The sequence below is a fragment of the Protopterus annectens genome, chromosome 1.part1 (genome assembly GCF_019279795.1).
Source record: "Protopterus annectens isolate FY-2018-M chromosome 1.part1, PAN1.0, whole genome shotgun sequence".
Lineage (NCBI taxonomy): Eukaryota > Metazoa > Chordata > Ceratodontiformes > Protopteridae > Protopterus > Protopterus annectens.
In genome coordinates, this window is record NC_056726.1 from 1,557,596,742 (window position 1) to 1,557,618,710 (window position 21,969).

General features: G+C 39.7%; 1 protein-coding gene across 1 annotated transcript in view; it reads right to left on the reverse strand.

Annotated features, from left to right (window-relative positions):
- Window positions 1-21,969, reverse strand: part of SRRM1 (serine and arginine repetitive matrix 1) — a gene marked incomplete in the record, with an annotated part of 1,602,281 nt that overhangs the window by 1,161,426 nt on the left and 418,886 nt on the right. The window contains 1 exon segment of the mRNA XM_044083096.1: window positions 17-100. Within this exon segment, the coding sequence (XP_043939031.1) occupies window positions 17-100 (84 nt within the window).

The window sequence follows — 21,969 nt, forward strand, 5'->3', positions numbered from 1 at the left end:
CTAAGAATCTATCCGAATCCCTCTTGTCTCTGTCATCTCTATCCTTTCTATCCTTGTCTTCATCTTGTTTTTTTATATATGCCAGTTTTTCTTGCTCAATCTGCAAAGACAGCAGGCACATTTTCAGACAAACAACTCATTCAAATCATCAAATGACAGGCCAGCCATATGGCACAGTGGTTGAACTTATGCCAGTGACTTAAGCATTCAAGGAATGGAAATTAGAGCTGTCTGGTATAAGCAAGGGCTTAGCATCCATCAACTCCTTTGGCAGGAAGCACTATGAAAATTATTGTTGATGTTAGCACAAACAGCAAAGAAAGAATGCCTTCTAATCACCAGCACTAAAATCACAATGGTAACAATATGCCAAGACAGTAACACGGGTGAAGTCTAGGACTACAGATGATGATACTCTTGGAAGTTGCTAATACTGAATATGTAATCACCCCAAAAGCACATGTATCCATAATCAAAGTGCAAATCTGCTTCATAGGTCCAAAAAGACAGTGAAAAGCAGTCAAAACATATGCAGGACTTGTGTATGTTCCTGAAAGATAACAGCCAGATTATAAAGCAGCAAAAAATGTGCAAAGCAAAAGTAAACCATTCCAGGACCGCCCAAAGTCATGTAAGTATGCTAGTGGGGTTCGGCTTTATTGGTCTGAATTTGTCCATAACAAACTTAAAAAGAAAAAACGTCATGGCCATTCACAACAGCCATATAACTGAAAACACCAGATGTCCTTAAGGGGTCATATCTGCATATATCCCATGTGCCTCTAATACAAGAGGTTTAAGGAACCACACAGTGGAAACACCAGCTTGGCCTAGGTCTTTCTTGTAGTTTGGTCTGTGTGACCTTTTTACTCATTGTTTTAGGGTTCTATACAGCAGGAAGACCCAAGAATCAGTACTGCAACACTAAGAACATCTACACCATATACCATAACTATAGCAACAGCAACTATGGCTTTAGAAAATGTAACTTGTACTGCTCATTAAACTTTTGAGCAGAGAGCCACATGGCATATCCGCTATGGTAGATGGAAGTGTTCTTCTGATGATGATGGCAGGAGCTACCACTGCTGTCGTACAGCATACTTTAATTGTTCCTTGAAGTCCACCTCTGAAATCACACAACACTCCAATGCAATAAACCACCTACCTGGACTATGCAAGCAAAAGTTTTAGCCTACTTTAATATTTTTTTAGGATAAGGGAGCTGAACCTTTTGATTTACATGTCCTTAGAGCTGAAGAATCGATAAACAAACCTACCCTATAAAATTATGGAGTTAACAGCACATAAATGCTGCAACTCTGAGCTCTTCCTAGCTGATTTAACAGTCAGTAAAGGATAACCTTGAAATTTAGGAGCATCTTTCCCTTGGTGATTTCTCTCCCTGTTCACTGCCAAACAATAGATTCCAAGAGCCTCACTTAATGAGGTGGTCTCTTCAGCACAGCCTGCCCTTATACCTGTTCTACAGTCCTACTGAGCAGAATGCTATGCTCTTTCAGCATACATGTTTTTGCTCCTGCCCAACTCCAGCTATGTCACATACTGCTTGGCAAGTACTTGCATTCTAGTCCTCTTGCAGTATTTGCTACAAAACCCACCCACTAACTGATATCTGTACTTGCCAAAGGCCAACATGCATCCACTCTCTCAAGAATGGAGAAGCCAACAGCAATACACACCCACTTTAACTGGCTAGCTCTTCCAGTGCCTGGGGTCATTACCTCATCCTATGTCAGGTCATCTGAGTCATAAGAGGTTCATCTTTCTAAGACACACAGCTTTCTTGCATCTACCGGACAGGAGCCCAGCTCTCTGATAATAACTCTTGCACACTGCACCCAGAAGACATGGTGGGATAGGGAGCTGATAACAGTATCTACACAGGAGGATAGGATCTAAAAGGGGAAATATAAAAAAGAGCCCACCACAGCACAAGAGGAGGAAGGGAAAGGCTACTGCTACAGTGAAGCCATTCTAACCACTACATTTATGGTAAGCAGACAATTGTACTATGTTCACTGTGCTTTCATTTTTGCACTAACATTATTTTGGGAATCTTTCCAATGCTAAAGGGATGGCTGGGAAGGCAGCTCTAGAATCAAAATTATAATGCGCAGACTGAGGACCAGGAAGTTACCTCTAAAATAAACTTTACATATAAAAACTCAAAGAACTTGAAACGAATACTTTGTGATGAGAAAAGATCTAATAAACCTTACAAAATAAAAAATCTAACTAATAACAACATCAGAGGTACTTATTCTTGTGGAAAGTGTAGTTCTTGTATATGGATATCTAAGGAGAAGAGTTTCTTCCATCCTGAGCTACTATTTAATTTTGAATTTAAATGTACTGCAAGCTGTGAGGACAGCAATGTCATTTATTTGGCTACTTGTGAGTCATGTCCGGCATTTTATGTTGGCATGACCACAAGAAGATTTAGGGATAGAATACAAGAACACGTTTATGCTATCAAAAAAGCTGACCACAAGAATGCTTTGGCCAAACATATTATAGATTTTCCTGAACATAAGTTCTTATTTAGGGTGTTACAAAAGAAAGAACTGAATATTAGGAAAGGAGATAATTTTAATGACCTTGAGAATATAGAACTAAACTGGATTTTTAAATTTAGAGCACAAAGTCATCCAGGGTTAAATACATATGTGAGTATTAGATCACACTTAAAGAAACGAAGATATTAATACTAATAGAAATATTTATTTATTTCAAGGGGATGGTTTCATACTAACAATATTTTGTTAAGATAGATTGAGATCTCCGTTTACATCAGGATATTCCCCCCCTACCCCCCTTTTTTACAAATGAAATTCTGATATTAAACATATGAAATTTGAAGGGGGATAACATCTATAACAATAATATACTTATTATATAGAACATCTAATATTCGATTAGTAAAAATGTATATGTACATATGGACATGAAATATGACTAAATATATATCTATATATGTTTAATTAATTGTTTCTTTCTTTCTTTCTTGTATACTGTATATAGCTCTATGATAACTTATATAGAACTATTTTGTCCTTATAAGATAGATAGGGATAGAGCAGATATATGAAAATAATCTACCTATATACATATTACTATGGTCTCTTTATGCAAAAAATTTTTATGAAAATATGTGCATTATCAAGGACAGAGCTTATATATGAAATTGATATAAACTGTTCCTAATATAGGTTATAAAGGAAATACTGGCATTGGTTCTAAAATGTATATTTGTCAGTTTTACTATCATTCTTTATAATATACATATATATTTCTATATTATAGATTTGTTTTGTTAGATTAGTTAATATACAGGTTGCTATGTATTAAAATGTTGATTATATATACTTGTGATCAACAGTATATAGACTTTCTGACAATATATTATGTTACTTGAGTCTGATGGTTTCAAAAGAAATGCACCAAAAAGTGTTTTTAAGTTACACCCTGTTCTAATTAATTGAATAAGTGAGGACTCAACATCATTGGTTGATCAGCCCTTAATTTAATTAATGTATTTTAGATATAATGAATGAGTCTTGATAATGTTTATTGAATCTGAAGAAGCGTGCCTTTGTGGATGCACGCGAAAGCGCTTATTCTGTTGTTTTAATAAAGAAATATTTCTTTTTACGTGGTGGTGGCTTCCAGTTTATACTACATTCTTCGTTCCTGCTCTGGAAACACCTTTAAGGGTCAGGTTTGCTGCTATTTACGAGTTTGGATATATCTTTTGCTTTCTCCTGTCCCTACGCGATGCATAGTACAGCATTAGAACTGGACTACAACCCAGAAAAGAGTTTCTCCAAATGGAATAATTTGTGTGACAAGAAAGCTAATCCTCTACTTACTTATGAGCTAGCAACTGACGCGGCTCTTAATGAAACAGGTACTGTTAACTTGCTTTCGGAATTTAATCCCATGTTCAAAGAACTTGAAAATAATTTGTATAGACAATTCCGATTATTATGGCAAAGACGCCACTTAGAGGCGTGTCTACATTTTAAAATAGTTCCGAGAGGAATGAGAGTGCTGTGTATGCCATCATACGGCAACTCTCATCCGGAACTACTGAAAAACTGGCAAAAGCTTAATTTAGAGCTTAGCTTTAATTACATAAAGCTACTCATAGACTATTTTCTCCCTATAGAAAATGCCCTAACGGAGAAAAATGACAGTCTATATAAAGAAATATTAAAGAGATTTAAAGGGGAAACTTTTAACAACAGACTTGACAACCTGCTAAATCAAATAAATGCATATGGGGAAAGACTTCAAGCAATAAAACTACGTAAACTACAGAGAGACCACAGAGACTTTATGAACGGTCAGGTCTTTGTATGGGCGAGACAAGATCGTGATAACCTGCAACAGAGAACCGTAATGGTAACTTCGGATACACAAAGAAATATTTCTGATATTCATGATGACATTTCCCATTTAACTACTGCTACCACACGTGATGACATCATGCCGACATTGACCAGAAGTCTTAGACAGGTCCCGCATGAACTAAATGATACTCCACCACCTAACCAAATGGCCATGCAGCAACAGGTGGACCTGGGAGCAAGACCAAAACTTAACAGACCAACATTGAATCTTTTTTACCACTACCGATGCGTATAAGAAGGGGTTCAAGAGGAAGATCGGAGAGTCGAACAAGAGGGAAAAGGAAGTTCTCAGGGGAACCGCAGTACAAAAGGGGACGCCAGAAGGACTGAAGAGTTTGGTATACAACTTGTCGGATTTAACTTTGAGTAATACGGACTACTCCTTATTGAATAAGGGCTTAAGCTATATACCGGCACAAATTAGTAAGATTTCTGATTTATTAACTGATTTAAGAGCTTTTGCTTGTAAAATAGCGCTAAAATTATCTTTTAAAAATGCCTCAAGTAACATTACAGATTTCAATGTTCAACATAATTTTGAATGTTTTAAAAGGAAAAGTATATACACACCTGCATTTCATCCTTGTATAGATGCGTTTATTAAATTATGTGAAAATGATTTGTACAAGCATTATATATCATATAACAAGGGTCTTTTACCTTTGTTCCATAATTTAACAAGAGATGAATGGATGTCATTAAATACTCTAACTGAAAATTCAAATGTGGTCATCAGACCAGTAGATAAAGGTGGGGGCTTAGTTCTGTTAAATAGTAAAGATTATCTTGCATACATGGAACTTCTCTTAAAGGACAATATTACGTATAAGTTAATAGATGAAAAAATTGTCCAAAGATTGATTTTTCAGGTGCACCAAGAATTGAATGAATTACTATTATGTAGACAAATTAATTATGATTTTTATTTATTTTTATTGATTGAGCATCCCACTTTACCCTATTTGAAAGGTCTTCCAAAAATGCATAAGGGATTAATACCACCTCCCATGCGTCCCATTGTGGTTGGACACAACTGGGTAACAGAAAATGTCTCTATATTTTTAGAGAAAAAATTAAAACCATTAGTGTCTGCTGGTTCCTACTATTTTAAGAGACTCTTATCAACTGATTGACCACATTAGAAATTTGGATTTTCAGGTTTCAGACACACATCTTTTAGTCACACTAGATGTAAAGAGTCTGTTCACTGCAATTCCCAACCTATATGGAATGGAAGCTATTAGGTCTTTATTAAATAAGGATGGAAAATTTACTAACAATGAACAAATCCTAATAAATACACTATTGGAAATAGTTTTGACCAATAATGTCATGACTTTTAATGACCTTTTCTATATACAACAGTGGGGGGTAGCCATGGGCACCCCCTGCGCTAATACTTATGCAAACCTTGTTGTATATAGTTGGGAGATTACAAGTTTATTTACACACCCTAGTTACAAAAAGGTACTTTGTTACCATAGGTTTGTAGACGACATACTTTTGCTATGGGATGGAACTATACATGAATTAAAAAACTTTATAATGGACCTAGAGAAGACTACAGACTTTCTAAGGTTTTCAATTGAATATTCAACCTCTGAAATTGATTTCCTGGATTTAAAAATTAAAAGAATGGACAAGGGGGATTAAAAACCTCATTATTTAGGAAAGAATGTTGGAAAAACAACATGTTGCAATACGATAGCATGCACCCAAGGTTCATTTTTAAAAACATAGTGAAGGGACAGTATGTAAGGATAGATAGAATATGTCAAGATCTTGATGTAAGAAACAACAAATTTAACAAACTAGAAAAAATGTTTCAAGAGAGAAAGTATAATTTAGACATGGTTAGAACTATAAAAGACTCTTTCATACAGGAAAATGATATACATAGGAGCCATAAGGACTATAGCTGTTCTGGTGTTGATAGAGGTTGGAATTTTTCTCTTAAATATAATAATAAAAATTCTTTAAAAATAGATCCAGGTTATGTCAGATGTATTATCACCTATACAAGTGACAACAAACAGATAACTGATATTATCTCAAAGAACTGGCCTATTCTTACAACAAATGGTGAAATTAAACAGTTGGTTGGTGAGAGACCAAACTTTACATATAAAAACTCAAAGAACTTGAAACGAATACTTTGTGATGAGAAAAGATCTAATAAACCTTACAAAATAAAAAATCTAACTAATAACAACATCAGAGGTACTTAATTCTTGTGGAAAGTGTAGTTCTTGTATATGGATATCTAAGGAGAAGAGTTTCTTCCATCCTGAGCTACTATTTAATTTTGAATTTAAATGTACTGCAAGCTGTGAGGACAGCAATGTCATTTATTTGGCTACTTGTGAGTCATGTCCGGCATTTTATGTTGGCATGACCACAAGAAGATTTAGGGATAGAATACAAGAACACGTTTATGCTATCAAAAAAGCTGACCACAAGAATGCTTTGGCCAAACATATTATAGATTTTCCTGAACATAAGTTCTTATTTAGGGTGTTACAAAAGAAAGAACTGAATATTAGGAAAGGAGATAATTTTAATGACCTTGAGAATATAGAACTAAACTGGATTTTTAAATTTAGAGCACAAAGTCATCCAGGGTTAAATACATATGTGAGTATTAGATCACACTTAAAGAAACGAAGACATTAATACTAATAGAAATATTTATTTATTTCAAGGGGATGGTTTCATACTAACAATATTTTGTTAAGATAGATTGAGATCTCCGTTTACATCAGGATATCCCCCCCCCCCCATCCCCCCCCCCTTTTTACAAAGGAAATTCTGATATTAAATATATGAAATTTGAAGGGGGATAACATCTATAACAATAATATACTTATTATATAGAACATCTAATATTCGATTAGTAAAAATATATATGTACATATGGACATGAAATATGACTAACAATATATATCTATATATGTTTAATTAATTGTTTCTTTCTTTCTTTCGTGTATACTGTATATAGCTCTATGATAACTTATATAGAACTATTTTGTCCTTATAAGATAGATAGGGATAGAGCAGATATATGAAAATAATCTACCTATATACATATTACTATGGTCTCTTTATGCAAAAAATTTTTATGAAAATACATGCATTATCAAGGACAGAGCTTATATATGAAATTGATATAAACTGTTCCTAATATAGGTTATAAAGGAAATACTGGCATTGGTTCTAAAATGTATATTTGTCAGTTTTACTATCATTCTTTATAATATACATATATATTTCTATATTATAGATTTGTTTTGTTAGATTAGTTAATATACAGGTTGCTATGTATTAAAATGTTGATTATATATACTTGTGATCAACAGTATATAGACTTTCTGACAATATATTATGTTACTTGAGTCTGATGGTTTCAAAAGAAATGCACCAAAAAGTGTTTTTAAGTTACACCCTGTTCTAATTAATTGAATAAGTGAGGACTCAACATCATTGGTTGATCAGCCCTTAATTTAATTAATGTATTTTAGATATAATGAATGAGTCTTGATAATGTTTATTGAATCTGAAGAAGCGTGCCTTTGTGGATGCACGCGAAAGCGCTTATTCTGTTGTTTTAATAAAGAAATATTTCTTTTTACGTGGTGGTGGCTTCCAGTTTATACTACATTACCTCTAAAATAGCCTGGGTGGGTACTCCCCTGACGAAGGGACTAATGGTAGCAGTGGCCCTTTCAGTATGAATTCTAATTTTGTCCGGTAAGCTCTTGCCGTGGAGCTTGTACCAAAAGCAAATTAAATTACATTTCCTCTCAAATAAATTTTTTTTTAATAATTCTATTTATCAACCAGGTAGGCCTACAGGACAAACAGTCCCTTTTCAGGGGAGACCAGGGAGCAATGTCTGGTTAACTGACTTGCTCAAGGTCACACAGGAGGCAAATAAGGGGTGCAACAATTAAAGTCTGTACCACTAGAACTCTCTGTTGACAGCTGTCCTTGAGTGCCAAAAACAAAAGCGATGGTTAGATTTGCCAAGGATGCCAGTCCTATGTAAATAAAAACCTTAGCTGCCAGCATACGTTTGTTAAAGTACAGTTGTTTAAGTAAAACTTATCATATCAATAATGTTCAAATAATCACTGCTGCAGTAGCCTTAGCTATATGGGTTTTATCTTGCCAAGGACATAACAGCAGGCCAGCTTCCAAAGCTTCAGGGTACTTTCTACACACCCAAACTGTCAGGCAGCTCAGGCTGTGACTAAAAGACAAGTTTTGACACAAAGCTCTTCAGCACTTTCCTGCCAGCAGAGATTGTTATGGTGAGCCCCAAAAGGACAATGTTAGGGACAAAAAAAAATAAAATAAATGTCTACACTCTGGCATAAAAAATACACCAAAAGCAAGGGGGATCGAGGAAGGGAGCTGCTATTTTACCAATGTTCATTCATACATCTACGGTTATGTTAAGTTTTATTTACACAACTGTACTTGCTCATTATTTGATCAATGCTGCAGTAGCCTTGGCTATACGGGTAGATTAACTTAACTAACTATAACGGGGAGGTGGAAGAAGGAGAGTCCAAGAGTCCCTGAAGAATAGTCCAAGCAAAGCTTGATCTAGACCTAAAGAAGGAATTAAGCTTACAGTGCTTTGTAAAACTATGTACAAGGAACCAAGTAGCAGCTTCTAGAATACCTTTAGAATACAATCTTTTTCAAAAAGTCATAGGTGAAGACAAGCCCCTGGCAGAGTGGAACTTAATCCTGTTTGGAATAGTTTTGTTATGTTAAGTGTAATGTTATGAGGTAGTGCCATCTGTGCCAGGGAGAGTAGGGCAGAACATATGTACACTTGCCAGTATAACTAGCTGGAGTTTTGTAAATAATTTTACTAGCACACTGATTTGTACAGACGTTTGTGTTAAAAAAAAGATATATGTGTGAAGCTACTTGTATTTAAAATGCATCAACAGTAGGTCCTGCTGGATGTATGCACATATTTTAGGTTGTACTGCTGTAACTAAACAAACGTGTATGTTTATCAGAGAACCATGGAAGAGTGGAAAGCTTGTGTTATAGCTTTCAGATGCTGGCACAGATCTTAGCAAAGCTCTGTGTGTGTATTGCACAAGAATCAGGTGGCCAGAGGTGATGTCATCCTCTAACCAGCATTTGACTTCTTTGGAACTCTTGCAGCAGCACTTTGGAACCGGATATGTAAGATTGCTGACAAGATATAGATCTCACACATTCACAGAGGGGGAGACATCATCTGGCTTTTGCTGTGCTAAGACCCAACACACATCAGCTTGCCTTGCAAGTATTCAGGGAACAGTAATTCTTTAGTCAGTCAGGGATATTTAGTGATACTAGTTTAGCATTGTTTTCTGTGTCTGTGAGAAACTATCCAAATGATTCTGCAGTTGAAACTCTGTTTATTGTATTCAGTATTCTCCTGTTTTCGGTTTTATTATTTATCATTAAATATTTTAATACCTTTCAATGCGACTGGTCCTTTAGAAAACCTTGAAAGTACTTATGCTTGTTTTAGTGACACTAAGGCCGCTCCTGAAAGCCTTGCTGCTCTGATCACACCCTACCATTTTTATTAGTATTAATTTTACACAGTATAATTGGGTACCTTTTGTAAGAGCTTTAGGTTAGCTGACTGGTGGCAGCGTGATTACCTAAGAGTCCGAGCAGAAAGGGGCACAGTTAGTAAATCAGTGCCAGCTTTTCTCAGGTGTGTGTTTGTTTGTGTGAAACTCAGCTATCTAAGTGTGTGTCAGCTACTGGGACCAGGGACAGAGCTCCAAAGTGGTCAGTATGGAGATTTGTGTAGGCCTGGAGAGAGAGAGCCCACCACCAGGTCTGGAGAGCGCTCCCTGTGTGTTCTTAAGGGAAACTGTGCTTGGTGCAGGAAGCTGCATCTGAAAATAGTGTGTAAATCCATATTTGCACTTAGTGACCATCCCTCACTGGAGTCAGTGAGGAGGACCAAGTCTCCCTGATTGCTGGCTTGGAGGAGGGACCTGTCACAGTAAGTAAAACAAAAGGTAATAACCTTACACAACAATTTGGTAATAGTCTGTTTTGACACAGCTGGCCCCTTCTTCACACCTTCACAAGAAATGAACAACTAATGTGAAGATCTGAAAGATTTCTTCTGTCAAGACAGCACCAGATTTGTCTGTGGATATGCAAGGTATGAAGCATCCTCTCTCCCTCATTTTAGGATCAAGAAAGAAAACGGGGAAATGGATAGTTTAGTTTAAAATAAACTCAGATACCACTTTAGGCATAAAAGAAGGATTAGTTCTCAAAGACACCTTGTCCAAAAGAAAAATGAGACAGGATTGATTCAGCATAAGAGTTTGCAACTCAGATACCCTTTTTGTAGAGGTTACAGTTATTGGTAAAAACATTTTCCATGTTAAGAAACTAAAGTCAGCCAAATTAGCTGGTTCAAATGTATTAAGTGTTCATAGGGGTTTACTACGCTAACGACCACAAGGGCTTTTTTAAGCCTATCCATGCATCCCAATCTCTGACAAGTTCTGATACCCTTGATAAGTGTAAGCATGGGCTGGGGAGATGAACCATGTGTAAGCTTCTCTAACATAAAACTAAGATCATAAGGAGGGGCCACCAGTTTTCTTGGAGCCTCTTATGCAAAAGCCCCTTTTCAAGAACATTTTGACATGAGACTGCATTTAAAGGGGAGGATCCATCACAGACATGCTGACATGGCCAATAAAATGAACCTTGACAGAGGAATAAGAAAGGCCACAGGAAAACGAACCTTGAGTGAGGAGTAAGAAAAGCCACAGGAAAGTACCTCATGCAACTAGCCCTGAATGGGCTGGTTATGTTCTTGGCACCAACTAGAAAACCTTTTCAATTTGCTAATACATGATTCTCTACTAAGCTTTCTTGTCTCCATTAGCACCTTCTGTACATCCTCAGTATCAGATGCCGAAAAGGAATTAAAGTGCTACCATCCAGGCAGTCAAGTGAAGTTCACAGATATTAGAGTGCATCAAACATCCCTGATCTTGTGTGAGTAGATACAGTTTGTGAAGAAGACTGTGGTAATTGTCCCTGGCCATTTCCAAAAGAAGGGAGAACCATGATTGCCTGGGTCAGAAGGAAGTCACTATATTGATCTTAGGGGGAATCCTTTGTAAATTCTTAGAAGTACCCCTGATATTAGTGGAAAGGGTAAAAAAGCATACAGAATCATTCTTGCCCAAGGAAAAGAAAAGGTATCTGCCCTCCAGGCCTGGAACAGAATCTTGCCAGTTGACTTAAGACAGGAGCCAAAAAGGTTTACATGACGAACTTCCTACAGAAGGATCAGACCTTGGAAGACCAGATGATCTATTTTCCATTATGGTCTGCCCTGGTCCTGCTCAGCTTGTCTGCCACAAAACTTTGCTTTTATGGAATGTAGGATGCCTGTAGAGTGAGACTATGCTGTGAAGCTATATCCAAGCTAACCTAGCCAGTCTGCAAAGCGGGTACGACCTGGTTCCCCCCTTGCTTTTTGCTGTACCACATGACTATGGTTTTGTTTGTAATCACCTGAAGACATCCCGGGGACCAAAGATGGTTCAGAGAATTGAGTGTCTTAATTTGGGCAAGAATCTCCTTGATATTTGTGCTTGCGTCTGTCCTTGGTGTATCACACCCCCTGCACTTTTATCCCTCCAGAAACCGCACCCAAGCAAAGTCTGAGGCATCTGTGGTGACTAACTGCTTTGGAGCAGGGAGGGAGAAGGGGAGACCTGGATTTAAGGATATCTGTTATTTCCACCAAAAGATTTTTCTACTGACAAACCCAAGCACTGGGATTTGAAAACAAAGGCTGTTGATACTGGGACCAAAGAGATTTCAAATAACACTATATTTCTCATGAAGTCTTGCCAGGGATATTTTGAGAATCAGAGATTCAATGAGACCTAAAAATCCTGAGGTATTCCCTCAGAGTGACCGAAGTCTGAGTGCAAAACCCTGCAAACAGATTAAGACAAAGATCTAGTTTTTTCATGTGGAAGAAAAACTCTCTGAACTGAGGCATCTAGCAACATCCCAGAAACACAATCCTGTGTGAAGTGAAGAAAGACTTTTGAATGTTCTCTTGGAATCCCATCTTGCACAAGAGACCTCTCACCCAAAAGAGAAATTCTTGACACTTTAAAAAGGACTCTGCAAAGATAAGCAAATATGGCAAAATATGGATACCCTGAAGCCTGTAATAAGCTACAACTGGAACTAACCTGTTAATGCACTTGGTGCAGGGAAAGTACAGTTTTGTACCTACCATAAATGTAGATGTTCGAGGATCCACATTGCTGCAGTCATAACCTGTGGGTAGTCCACTGTCCTCAGTCGGCCCGAATACCAAAGAGTTAGGCTGGCGTCGGTCATGGTCACCCGGAGCTGACGTCAGTACGTATAAGTACTTAAGCGCATGACCGACGCCATATCCTCAGTCTTTCTTGCCCCAGATGTCAGAAGGCCTTAAAAAGGAAAGGCCAGAGCCAAAAAAGAAAATGTCCAACAACCACCAGAGAGAAAATAACAATTATCCCAAAGGAACAACAACAACAACCCCAAACAAAAGAGGGGAAGGAGGGAGGGAAAACAGGACTGCAGCAATGTGGATCCTCGAACATCTACATTTATGGTAGGTACAAAACTGTACTATGTTCTTCGTCTCACGTTGCTGCAGTCATAACCTGTGGGTAGAATCCCAAAGCAAAGGAAAAGGGAGGCTGGCAAACTAAAAAGCATTAGGGGCTGCTAACATGCCCTGTAAGACTGCAGTGGCAAACCCAGCCCTGGACTTGGAATAAAGAGGGAGATGGTAATGCTTAGTAAAAGTGTGAACAGAACTCCAAGTAGCTGCTTCCAAAATATCCTTAGTAGCTACACCCATCAAAAAAGCAATAGATGTGGCAGTAGCCCTAGTGGAATGAGGTCTGATCCCAGCAGGAACATTCTTCCCATGATGAGAATAACAAAAAGCAATACAATGACCAATCCACTTTGAAATAGTCTGCTTTGAAACAGCTTTCCCTTGTGAACTCAAAGCAAAAGAAACAAATAACTGTTGAGTCTGTCTGAACTCCTTAGTTCTGCTCAAATAGTAATGTAACTGCCTGTGGATATCCAAAGAATGCAAGACTTTTTCCCCCCTTATTTTGGGGATCAGCATAAAAAGTAGGCAAATGGATAGACTGGTTCAGTTCAAGGCCACATTAGAAATCACTTTAGGCATAAAAGTAGGGTTAGTACGCAAAGAAACTCTATCCTTATGGAATATCAGAAAGGGTTCAACTGCCATGAGAGCCTGCAATTCAGATACCCTCCTAGCAGAAGTAATGGCCAACAAAAAAGCAGTCTTCCAAGACAAAAACTTCAATTCAGACGTAGCTGCAGGCTCAAAAGGATGCAAAGTAAGCTTCTCCAACACAAAATTGAGATCCCAGGAAGGAGTAGGAGCTCTACGTGGGGGTCTTGTATTTTTTGCCCCTCTAAGAAACTGCTTAAACAAAGGGTGAGAAAATAAAGGAGGGTCACAATCATAGTGAGCAGAAATGGCTGCAGCATGAACCTTCACAGAGGAAAATGACAGACCCTTGTCTAGTAATTCAGTAAGGTACTGTAGTGTAAAACTCAAATTAGGCACTGAGACATCAAAGCCCTTTGTTGTGCTCCAAAGAAAAAATCTCCTCCATTTATCAGCATAAACTTTTCTAGTGCTGGGCCTGGCTTCCAAAATGACATCTAAAACCTGTTGAGGAAGTTGAGATCCCACAGGCTCTAAAACAGAATACGCCAGGCCGTTAGATGCAGGGACTGCACCCTGACATTGAGCAAATGACTGCTTGACTGGGACAACAAGTGAGGAAGCTGTGGCAAAGGCCAAGGAGGCTCCTGAATTAAACTCCTCAGCAGAGGATACCAGTGCTGACGTGGCCAATCTGGTGCTATTAGAATCATGCAAGGCTTGTCCCGCCTGACTTTCAAGAGTACCTTGGGAAGGAGAGGCAGAGGAGGAAAAGCATAGACGTGAAGGTTGTTCCAACTGAAAGATAGAGCATCCACTTTCCAAGCTTTTGGGTGAAACATCTTTGTGCAAAATTTTGGTAGTTGGAAATTTAGAGGAGAAGCGAACAGATCTATGTCTGGAGTTCCCCAAGCCACTGTCAACTGTTGGAATACCTGAGGATCCAATTTCCACTCGTGGGGGTCCACAATTTGTCTGCTCAATACATCTGCTAGGGAGTTCTGTGCTCCTGGCAGAAACCGTGCTTGAAGAGTGATGTGCAAACTCAGAGCAGTCTCCCACAATATCATTGCTTGTCTGCAGAGAGGGTAAGAATGGGTTCCCCCCTGCTTGTTGATGTACCACATGACTGTAGTGTTGTCTGTTTGAATCAACACCTGTCCTGGTTGAAGTAGGCCCTTGAAAGCTATCAGGGCAAACTGGACTGCTAACATCTCCTTCATGTTGATATGCAAAAGCTGTAGTCTGGGAGGCCATGTGTCTTGAATCCATTTCCCACTGAAGTGTGCTCCCCAAGCCATGTCCGAGGCATTCGTCGTTATGATCTGACTCTCCTCTGGTCGGGTCACAGAGAGTCCCTTGTTTAGGTGACATTCCTGAGCCCACCACAAGAATTCCTTCTGGATGCAAGGTATTATCTGAATGACAGTGTCCAAATCGTGGCAGTGTTGAGTCCATACACTTTTGAGATACCATTGTAGCTTCCTCATATGCAGTTTGGCATTGGGAAGTACTAGAATGCAAGATGCCATGAACCCCAAGGCTTGAAGGACTGTCCTTGCAGTCAGCCTGGACAGTACTGATAATCGCTGGAAGTATAGGTGAAGAGTTCTTTGTTTGTCCGGGGTCAGAAAAGCCATCTGAGAGGCTGTATTCAGTCTCACACCCAGAAAGCACATGTCCTGAGAGGGTACTAGACTGGACTTTATTTCGTTCACAGAATACCCTAGGTACCTTAAAACTGCCATTACATACTGTAGATGTTGAAGTAACTTGTCTTTGTCTTGAGCAAGAATCAGGCAATCGTCCAGATAAGGATAAATTTGTATTCCCCTCAGTCTGAAGAAAGCTATTACAGGAGCCAGAACCTTTGTGAACACCCTGGGCACAGTAGATAAACCAAAGGGCAATGCAGAGAACTGATAATGGGAAGTACCAGCCCGAAATCGCAGGAATCTCCTGCAGCTGGGCCTGATAGGAATGTGAAGATAGGCCTCTGAGATCCAGAGTTACCATCCAGTGATCTTTGCCTAGCATAGGCAGAAGTTGCTGTAATGTTAGCATCTTGAACTTTGGAATGTCTAGGTATGTATTGAGAATGGACAAATCCAGAATTGGCCTCCAAGTGTTTCCTTTCTTTGGCACTAGGAATAGACGGGAATAAAACCCTAGGCCTACTTCTGACGGAGGTACCACCTGGATTGCTCCCATCTGTAAAAGCAAAGAAATTTGTTCCTGAGCCTCCAACCTTTGCTGAGGAGGTACATCTGGCATGCCTTTGAAAGGAGGAAAAGTGTGAAAATAAAACTTGTAGCCTTGATTTATTATCTCCAACACCTATTTGTACTGGGTAACAAAATGCCAATTGTGTTTGAAAAGTGCCAACTTTCCTCCTAGAGGAGCTGCCAGAAAAGAAGGACCTGGCAGCTGAAGGTACAGGTCATTGGGTCTGTTTACAAAAAGGCTGACCCCTGCCCTCACCAGAAGATTGTGCAGGAGAACTCCAAGTCCTAGGTCTGAAAGACCCCTGAGCGTGAGCCCTGCCCCTACCACGTCTAGACCTGCCCTTAGACTGAAAATCCGAAGAAGGGTAGGACCATCCTCTTGCAGGCCAATTCCTGCTAAACTTAGGGGGCTGCACTTGCAAAAAATCCTTAACCGTCTGCATAGACTTAGCTTTATCTTCCATCTTTTTCAAAACTGACTCCACAGGGGAACCAAAAAGAACTTCAGATTGAAGAGGAGCATCCAAAATCCGAGCTTTAACATGCTCTGACAAATTTTGATCCTTAAGCCAGGCATGTCTACGAATAACTGAACCAGTAGCAGCCACCCTGGATGAAGCCTGAAGAGCATCGAAGCCACACTGCAAGGAATGTTTACCAACTTGATCTGAAGCATGAACGAAGTCCTACAATTCCTTACACTCTATACCCTCAGATAAAGCATCTACCTTAGATTTCAATTGACCTAACAGAAAGTTCTGATACTTCAGCATATGAAATTGGCAATTTAAAGCCCTCATAGCTAACGTAGAAGAGGTGTACACTTTTTCCCCCACCTATCCAACGCTCTAGAATCTTTATCCAAGGGAACTGGATTCTTAACCACAGAAGCCCTGACACCCTTCGGCCCTTGAATAATAGTTTCCAGGTCAGCTCTAGGACTCTTATACAAATATTTGTGTGCCTCTGGAACTCTGTAATACCTGTCTGGCTTGACAGGGGCAGGGGGTAAAGAATCAGGATTAAGTGAAGCTTCAGAAAAAACATCCTGAACAACATCTAAAACAGGGGGAATAGCCAAAGGCCTATGTTGTGGCAAAAACAAAAATTCCCTAAGCCTCTTTCGAGAGTCTGAAAAATCCTGACCTTCCCACTTGAAATGCTCCCTCATGGAATGCAAAGTTTCAGAAAAGGAAAAATCCTCAGGAGGTGAAGCAGAAAGACAGGAATCCTCTGCATCCGAATCTGAATAGGGAGGAAATTCCTGAATATCCTCAGCTGAGGACTCAGAGTAATCTGAAGAATGCTCCATTCCCTCTAAATCTGTCTCCACCCTAGGCCTCTTCTCTGGAGGGGGCATAGAACCCCTGATCAAAGTAATCAAATCCTCTGCCATTTTAACATATGTTTTTTAGGGAGAGAACCTGAAGAACTAGAGCTATGGCTCGTACCAGAAAGACCAGGTTTAGCCTTAGCAGGGGCTTTAGTCACCGAGGTAGAAGGCCTAATAACCTTTTGTAAAGATGGAACTACAGATACTTGAGAAGCACCCTCGGCCTGGCCTAACTCCTGAGAGGCCAACTCCTGCAAAAGTAAAGGTTCCCCCTGGGATTCAGCCGAGACCTCAGCTGGATCCACAGATTCAACCATAGATTCCATAGAACCGGCGTCCGCAACTGACTACTCATCCGGTTTAGACCTTAAAGATTTATCTTTTCGCTTTTTTGCGGTAGCGGGCGTCGGGGGATCCGACGGCATGTTGTAGTTACACCGCTTACCGAAAACAAGCCTAGCACAGTCTAATCTACGTTTAATGGTGCGCTTATTAAATCTAGCGCAAAAGCCTCACCCGACTACGTCGTGCTCAGGCCCCAAGCAAGGAATACAGAGAGAATGATAGTCCCTATGAGGTATCTGTTTCCCACAAGAAATGCAATTATTAACTTTTTCTGACATCCGGATTAACTGAGGCAAGAAAAGACAAAAATTTTCCCCAACGGGGTACTTAGCCCAACTTGGTCTTCGGTCTGAAACTCGAAATTTGAAAATTTCAGAACGCCGAACGGCACTTGCAAATGCTGCTTCTGCTTCGGACCACGCGGCAAGAAAGACTGAGGATATGGCATCGGTCAGGCGCTTAAGTACTTATACGTACTGACGTCAGCTCCGGGCGACCATGACCGACGCCAGCCTAACTCTTTGGTATTCGGGCCGACCGAGGACAGCGGACTACCCACAGGTTATGACTGCAGCAATGTGAGACTAAGAACATCGGCAAAGAACTGATAATGTGATCTTAACACCCAAAATCTTAAAGCATCTAAGTTTGGATGAATAGTGATGTGATAAGATCTTTTAAGTCTATCCCTGCCAAGAAACTTGAAAGAAGAGGTTACAGGTTGAAGTCGCACCATTTTGAATTTGAGCAGTACCACAAACAGGTTTAGCCACTTTCATCACACTTTTTGATCACATCTGCAGTAGAGGGGGTTCAAACAATAAATCTCTATCCAAGGAAGAATTTAAAATGTAATTTTTATCATCATCATCTGGGAGGTTCTGAGAATGCAGCCATGCAAACCTCCTCAAAACAGTTCCAGTGGCCATAGTGCTGGAAGAAGTGTCAACAAGAGTCACACACACACAGTGTGAACAATGAGTAGTGACTTGTGTAATAGAAGAAACCAAGTTATTTAAAGAAAATTTTTTCTCACAAGAAGAAACTGCAAGATAAAACATTCCTCACACTTTCAGAATTTGTAGCAACCGACAAACATATGAGCCTGACGCTTCAAAATTCTCAAAATCAAATTTGCAGAAGTATACACTTTCCCCCCATACCTATCAATTTATCAACCTTATCAGAAAGAATAGTATTGTAATTAAGTGCTTAGCAGCAGTGGGATTTACTAAAGCTATAGATGCTGGGTCAGGTTTGGGTATAATGTATGAAAATATAAAAGACTAAGAAATGTTACACGTCTTACCTGCCTATTTAGAGGCAGCAACACACACATCCTCTAAAGAAGACAGAACAGGAGGAATTACAGTAGGTTCTGTAAAATCCTTCTTAGGGACTAAGAAACCTCAGTGTTCTCCCAATGAAAACACTAGTACATTCTAGCAGTATTCTCAGATTCACAGACGGTTACTACATTAAAAACCTGGGGCCTCTCTAAGCCTAGCCAAGTTTTCCCGAAAGAATGATGATGTCCCACACCCAAATAGGACACTGAGGCCCAGGCATTTATAAGCTATCTCTGTCCATAAGGGACATGGATGCCAGGCCTAGTGTAAATTTCTTTCCCCATCCAGTTGTCTAGGTTGTGCTTAAACTGGGTAATAGACACAGACTCACCTTCACATGGATGAGAAGCCAGTTCCATAGCAGGGGCAGTCTCTGGGACACATCTGTCTCGCCAGCATGTTCTGTTTGTCACAGACAAAATTCAGGTCATTAGACCTTGTATTTCTGATACTCTGACTTACGAATATGTACAAGATTCACAAGTGTGGGGTCTGTGGATGTCTTGTACACCAGGCATAGATCACCCCTCAGCAATCTATAGGAGAGAGAGTAGAAGGAAGGGGATTTAAGGAGCTCTGCATAAAGCAGATTTGTTAAACCTTGTAATCTTTTTGCAAGAATCCACTGAGGTCACTTCTAATTGCTGCATATGCCTAGTCAGGTACATACCAAAGTGAGCACTGTACTCTATGACTGGTCTGACAAGGGTGGAGTACAGTGGTATAATGGCCTCTTTGGACTTAGATGCCATGCCCTTACTTCAGAGCAGAGATCTGAAAAACTATAGGCAACAATTAACAGTGCAAACTCTAAAACAAAAAATATATACTCAGCTCTGTATATTTCCAGATAGCTCGTGCAATGTAAAAGGATTTCCTCAGTACTGTGGCCATGTGGTGGTCGAAGATAAGGCTGTCTACGTACATACCAAGATCTCCGACCACTGGGTCGACTCTTAGGGGTGTATTATCAACATGGTAATTATGAGGGATGGCTGATTTCCACAAGGGTACAATTATGCATTTCTTAGCATTGAGTTCAAGACCATGGCTTTAGCACCACTTATTAGTCAGAGATAGACCTTCTTGAAGAACACTAGTGTCTGCAGGGGAGTTGATGATAACCACCCAGCTTGCAATCATCTGCAAACTTCAGCCATAAACCTTCAGCATTTGCTTCCATTTCAGAGAAATGGATGCCAAAAGAAGTGGGCCCAGTACTGAGCCCTGGGGGATTCCACTACTAACTGGCCTCTTGATGGAAGTGGCCTCATGAATTTTGACCTCCTGGGTCCTATCAGTGAGCCAGCTGGCTATCCACCAGGTGATAACAGGGTTTATACCAAAATTATTGAGCTTGTCTACGATAGTGAGCTTGTCTATAATGCCTGAATGGGGTCTCAGAGAAAGAGAAACCCCACAGGAACAATCAGAAACTGAGGTCTCCTCAGAGTCTAAATCAGAAATCTGAGGGGGAAAAAATGTATCCATCCCTGCAATTTCCTGTTCAGATTCAGACTACTGAATCTCTTCAGGAAAAGAGGAATCGCTCAGGTTCAATAGCTGCACTACTACTATCCAAAGAAAACTGAGGAAGAATAGATACATGCTTGGTTTTCTCTGTTTTTGACAGTAAAAATGTGGTCAACTGTGTTACTAATGTCAGCAACAGCTTCCCTGGGGACAGACACAGCATTCTGACATTACAAAAACCTTCCTGGTTCACTCTCCCAGGATGGCAACAATGGCTCTCCCCTGCCCACTGCAGGGATCCCAACAGCCATAGAGGAAGTGACTAACCCCTGGGTCACTAGTGGCTGTAGGTGCTACATTAGAGGGATCCAGGGTAAAAGATGAATGGTCTAAGCAGCTACAGCACAGTCACCCATTTGTGTCAGAGAGACACTGCTAGCCTGCTGTTGTGGCAAAAGCTGTTTGATGAATTTTAATTTTGTTGATGGAAGAAGGACCGACCATGGGACCAGTAGTCTGTTCTATGGTCAAGCCAAAAATTCTCTACACTTCCTAGGGGAAACACATCAATTACCAGTAAATACTACCGGTCCACAAAATTACTCTGACAGAAATACGCAGTAAAAAGCACTTTAAAACATTATGTCAACTCCACAAAAGTAAAATAAACACAACTGCTCCACAGAAAAAAAAAATTCAGTTACTTTACACCATGTTTAAATGGACAGAAAAAAACAAGTGCTCTGTTTTAAAAGTGCATTACAGTCTCGAGAGTCTATTAAAACAGAACAATTCTAGATTTAAAATAATTGTCCTAAAGAGGAAAGTAATAAAACAGCAACAAAATTAAGAAACTGAAAATTTCCCCCAAAGGGGACTTATCTGCTCAACAAAGGAAAGCACAAGCTGAACCCTCACCATGTAAGAGCAGGAGCAGCCTGTGTTTGCAGCAATTGCCATTCGTCATTTTCAAAAGAAGGGAGGACAACTGCTGCCTGGTCCAGGGGGGAGTCATCGAAATTATCTTTGGAGAGTCCTTCGGAATCTTTAGAATGACCCTGGATATTAGAGGGAAGGGTGGAAAAGCATACAGGAACATTTCTGTCCAAAGAAAAGGAAAAAAAAAGCATTTACCTTCCAGGCCTTCTTGCATGGAATCAGAGCAAAATTTTTGATTGTGACATGTGAAGGCGAAATTATCTATTCGAGGTGCTCCTCACAGCTGGACTGGTTCCTGGAAAACCACAGGGTTCAATTTCCATTTGTGAAGGTGTGTCCTGTTGCTGCTCAACTAGTCTGCTACACAGTTCTTCTCTGATGTTAAGTAGGAAACCTGTGGAGTGAGACTGTGCTGAAAAGCTACGTTCCATAGCTAGTCAATTGAATGGTAGGGATTGGTATTAACCCGATGTTTCAAAGCCACTGGGCTCATTAGATCAATAGCTCAAGGAAACTAACCTGGTTCTAAGAGTTTAAGGAGTTTCTCCAATACAAAGTTAAGGTCCCAGGCTGGAGGTGGAGC